General features: G+C 44.1%; 1 protein-coding gene across 1 annotated transcript; it reads right to left on the bottom strand.

The window, feature by feature from the left end:
* Positions 1 to 1,491: 1,491 nt before the first annotated feature.
* Positions 1,492 to 2,286, bottom strand: LRRC18 (leucine rich repeat containing 18). Its single transcript, XM_063125882.1, has one exon. The coding sequence runs from the start codon at positions 2,284 to 2,286 to the stop codon at positions 1,519 to 1,521; it is 768 nt and encodes a 255-aa protein (XP_062981952.1). The 3' UTR covers positions 1,492 to 1,518.
* Positions 2,287 to 3,423: the final 1,137 nt, after the last annotated feature.

Raw genomic sequence — 3,423 nt, 5'->3', positions numbered from 1 at the left:
CAGTCCTGTTACACAAAGGAAAGACAGGACAAACACAGCCAGTAGCTTACCTTAGCAAAAAGTTGCTGCCCAGGAGAAGTGTTTAGCCACTGTAGAGAAGGAGTGTCTCGCTATCACGTGGGCAGTGGGGAATTGTGCCCCTGCTCGTGCCCCTACTTCTCCTGGCCATTCAAACTTCAAACGGATCATTGTCCCCTGTGTTGGCTGTCCAAGGTGAAAAATACCAACCAAAAGCTTTTGTGATAGAGTCTATCATTGCAAGATTATGACTTTACAGTTTCACATATCAAGGAAAGGGATAATAATAATTGCTGATGGGCTTTCTAGAAGCCATCAGTTGGAGTAAGAAAAGCCTTGCACCTGCGAGAGTATCAAAAGAATGGGGTCAATGTGTTACCGCTCCTACATGAGCGATGGACCTGGAAAAAGTATTAATGCTGGTGGAGATAAAATCTAATTTTTGTGAACCGCCCAGGGAGCTTTGGCTATTGCGTGGTATAAAAATGCAATAAATAAATAAATAAATTTAGGAAGTAAACCCCATAAATCCCATCTTAAGGGGGGAGGTGTGAAGGCGAGCAGATAGACTGCGCTGGGTGGAGGGTAGAATAGGCTAAGTAGTAGGACGAAGGTAACTTTAACACATTTTTACGCATGAAGTTTTAAGTTGAACAGGGCCTCAGCGGCCCATCTGGCAGGGGGAGGAAGATGAGACAGCAGGACCTTGGCGCCAGGAAGAGGCTCTTTTATCTCCACCAAGGTTGTAAACCACCACAATCGTCAGACAGGGAGGATTATGCAACTGGGACGTGTGAATTGGGCCCAGCTGATGCCAAGGAGAGGAGGGAGGCGAAGATGGAACAAGCAGGAAAAGGTCTAGGTATAGTGAGAGGGGGCTCCCCAAGGGTGCTTGTCTTGTCCCTTCCCGCGAGGCGTGGAGGTGCCCATGGTGATGTCAACAGCAAGGCCCTACTTAGGATTAAGTAGTTTTAATTAGGTTTCTTATTTTAACGGATTACTGGGTTTTATGCTCTTCACGCTTATTAGATGTTTGTAGTCATTAGTCTTAATAAATTCTTCAACCTCACTACTGTGAGCTGTTAATGTCTTGTTTTGTGGGTTTCGTGCTAAATCCAGTGATAGAGAGCTGTGAAAGCGAAGGGAAGAGTTGTTGGTGCCCTTGCTCTACCGTTACAGTGTTGCACGTCGGAAGCTCGTTATAACTGTGGTGATGCTCCCTGCCCACGCATAACTCCTAAATTGGATAGGAAAGATGGGGTTTCTCTCAATATCCTCACCAGGATGAGGGTGGCCAGCAAATTTGTGGACCACTGATTATGGCTCAAAGCTTGGAATTACGTGTGGTGTTATATTTAGTAGATCAAAACCCATTTAAGTGGACAAAGTTATGTTATCTAGAGCAGTTTTATTGCTTGGGAGCTATTACAAGGACTGGATCCAAAGGTGTCATGCTAAACCTCTTCTGCCATGCATCGATGGATAGTAGCTATGGCCCATTCACCTCCATTCTGCTTGGTTCTCCTTTGCCAAGGAATTGGGTGTCATAAGATTTGAGAAGTTTGGCTTTCTGAGAGGGGTAGGCACTGTGTTCTTCAGCTTGTTCAACTTGTCCCTCTCTTCTTGACACTTCCTCAAGCATGGGAAGCAAAGATCTTTTTCTTCCACCACGTATAGTGTCTCAAGGCGCTTGATATTGTCAATAAAGAGTTCCTCTTCTGTGGGCCCTGGAAAAGGGTTTCTCTTCGTATTCATTTTCTTGAGCTTTGGGAGTTTTGCAACACTGTTTGGGATAGTAGTCAGTAAATTGTCAAATACTCCAACTTCCTGAAGCTCCTTTAAAGCCCCCAGAGTGGTTGGAAGATTGTCAATGTGGTTTAGGCCAAGGTTGAGATTACGCAGGCTCTTGAGCTGGCTCAGCTCCATTGGTAAGCTCCGGGCTGTTAGCTTGTTATTGCAGAGATTCAGGAAAATGAGGTTCTGTAGGTTTCCTATGGTTTCAGGCAGCTTATCAATCTGGTTGCTGTGCAAGTCCAGCCAACGCAGGTTTTGGAATTTCTCAATGGAATCTGGGATCTTCTTGATCATGTTTCTACTGAGGTCCAGTTCATCCACATCCGCCAGTTTGAGGATGCATCTGGGGAAAGTTGTGATACCCATCTTGCTCAGATCAAGGCGCTGCTTCCCATCAAATGTGATCTTGATGCAGTTCTTAGCAACTTTCAAGGTGACCTTTTTCCCTTTGGGGCCTTTTCCTCCCTTAGCCATTCCCAGTGAAAAGAATGCAACTCAGGTTAGATGAATGAAAAGGAGCCTAAGGAAGGTGTCCCAGTGAGATCTGCTGCTGGTGCTGCTGCTTAATGCTGAACCTGAATTAAAACACACAAATACTTATCTAAGTTAAACCTATATAGGCCACTTTTTCTACCGAGACAGAATTTCCATAGTCACAGATACATGTTAGGGAGCCAAGACTTACTTGCCATCCATGTTGATCAAACGGGAAATGAAAAAACATGAGATCCATTATACACTTGTGAGGACCTGCTACAATAGAGTGGACCATGCTCATGATACTGCAGAATGATTAAAAATGTCACAGTTGGGAGCCAGTGGCCCTCCATTGCTTTCCACATGATACTTTTCCTGCATGGATGTATCCTGATACATGTACACAATTGCCCACACATATGAGGATACACATTGTTTCTCACACCCACCTAGTCCTGTATAGGAAAAAGAGATTCAAGATATTTTGCTGCCTGAGGCAGAACACCAAATTCCTCCCCCATCCCCAATTTCAAGATACATAGTACCCAAAGCTAGTCAAGTTATTTTGGCACCTGAAGCAGAAAAGCTGTGATTGTCTCTCCACCTCCCTCCTGGCAGTAAAGTTATAGTAATGAATTAAATCACTATGCATGTGCTGCTTTTTAAGGTCACCCAAAATCAGGTGTTTGAGGCAGCCATCCATCACTCAGCATAATAGTAAAGCCAGCCACACTCCAGACCCACAAAAGCTTCGCTTACTTAATTTCTGCACATTTGGCAGTTATTAGATACACAGGAGTAAAAGTTGGCACTCAGCAGATTTGATTGCTTCAGGCCACAATCCTGTCATACTTACCAAGGAAGAGCATGCACAAGCTTGGGCTTTTCTCAACATGATTGCTCAGAAGTAATATTTGCCAGTTCTTACAGCAATATTTGCCAGTTCTTACTCACAAGCCCAGAGAGCTTCGGCTGTGGGGCGATATATAAATGTAATAAATAAATAAATAAATAAGTAAGTAAGTAAGTAAGTGTGCATTCCCTGGGAAGTGTGTTTAGGACTGCAGATCACCTGGGAAGCAAGTCTCAATGAAAAATCTGTCTTACTCCTGAGGAAACATGCTGAATGAAGCT

The sequence above is a fragment of the Elgaria multicarinata genome, chromosome 5 (genome assembly GCF_023053635.1).
Source record: "Elgaria multicarinata webbii isolate HBS135686 ecotype San Diego chromosome 5, rElgMul1.1.pri, whole genome shotgun sequence".
Lineage (NCBI taxonomy): Eukaryota > Metazoa > Chordata > Lepidosauria > Squamata > Anguidae > Elgaria > Elgaria multicarinata.
The sequence above is the reverse complement of the archived record's forward strand: the minus strand, read 5'-3'. Positions and strand labels throughout refer to the sequence as shown.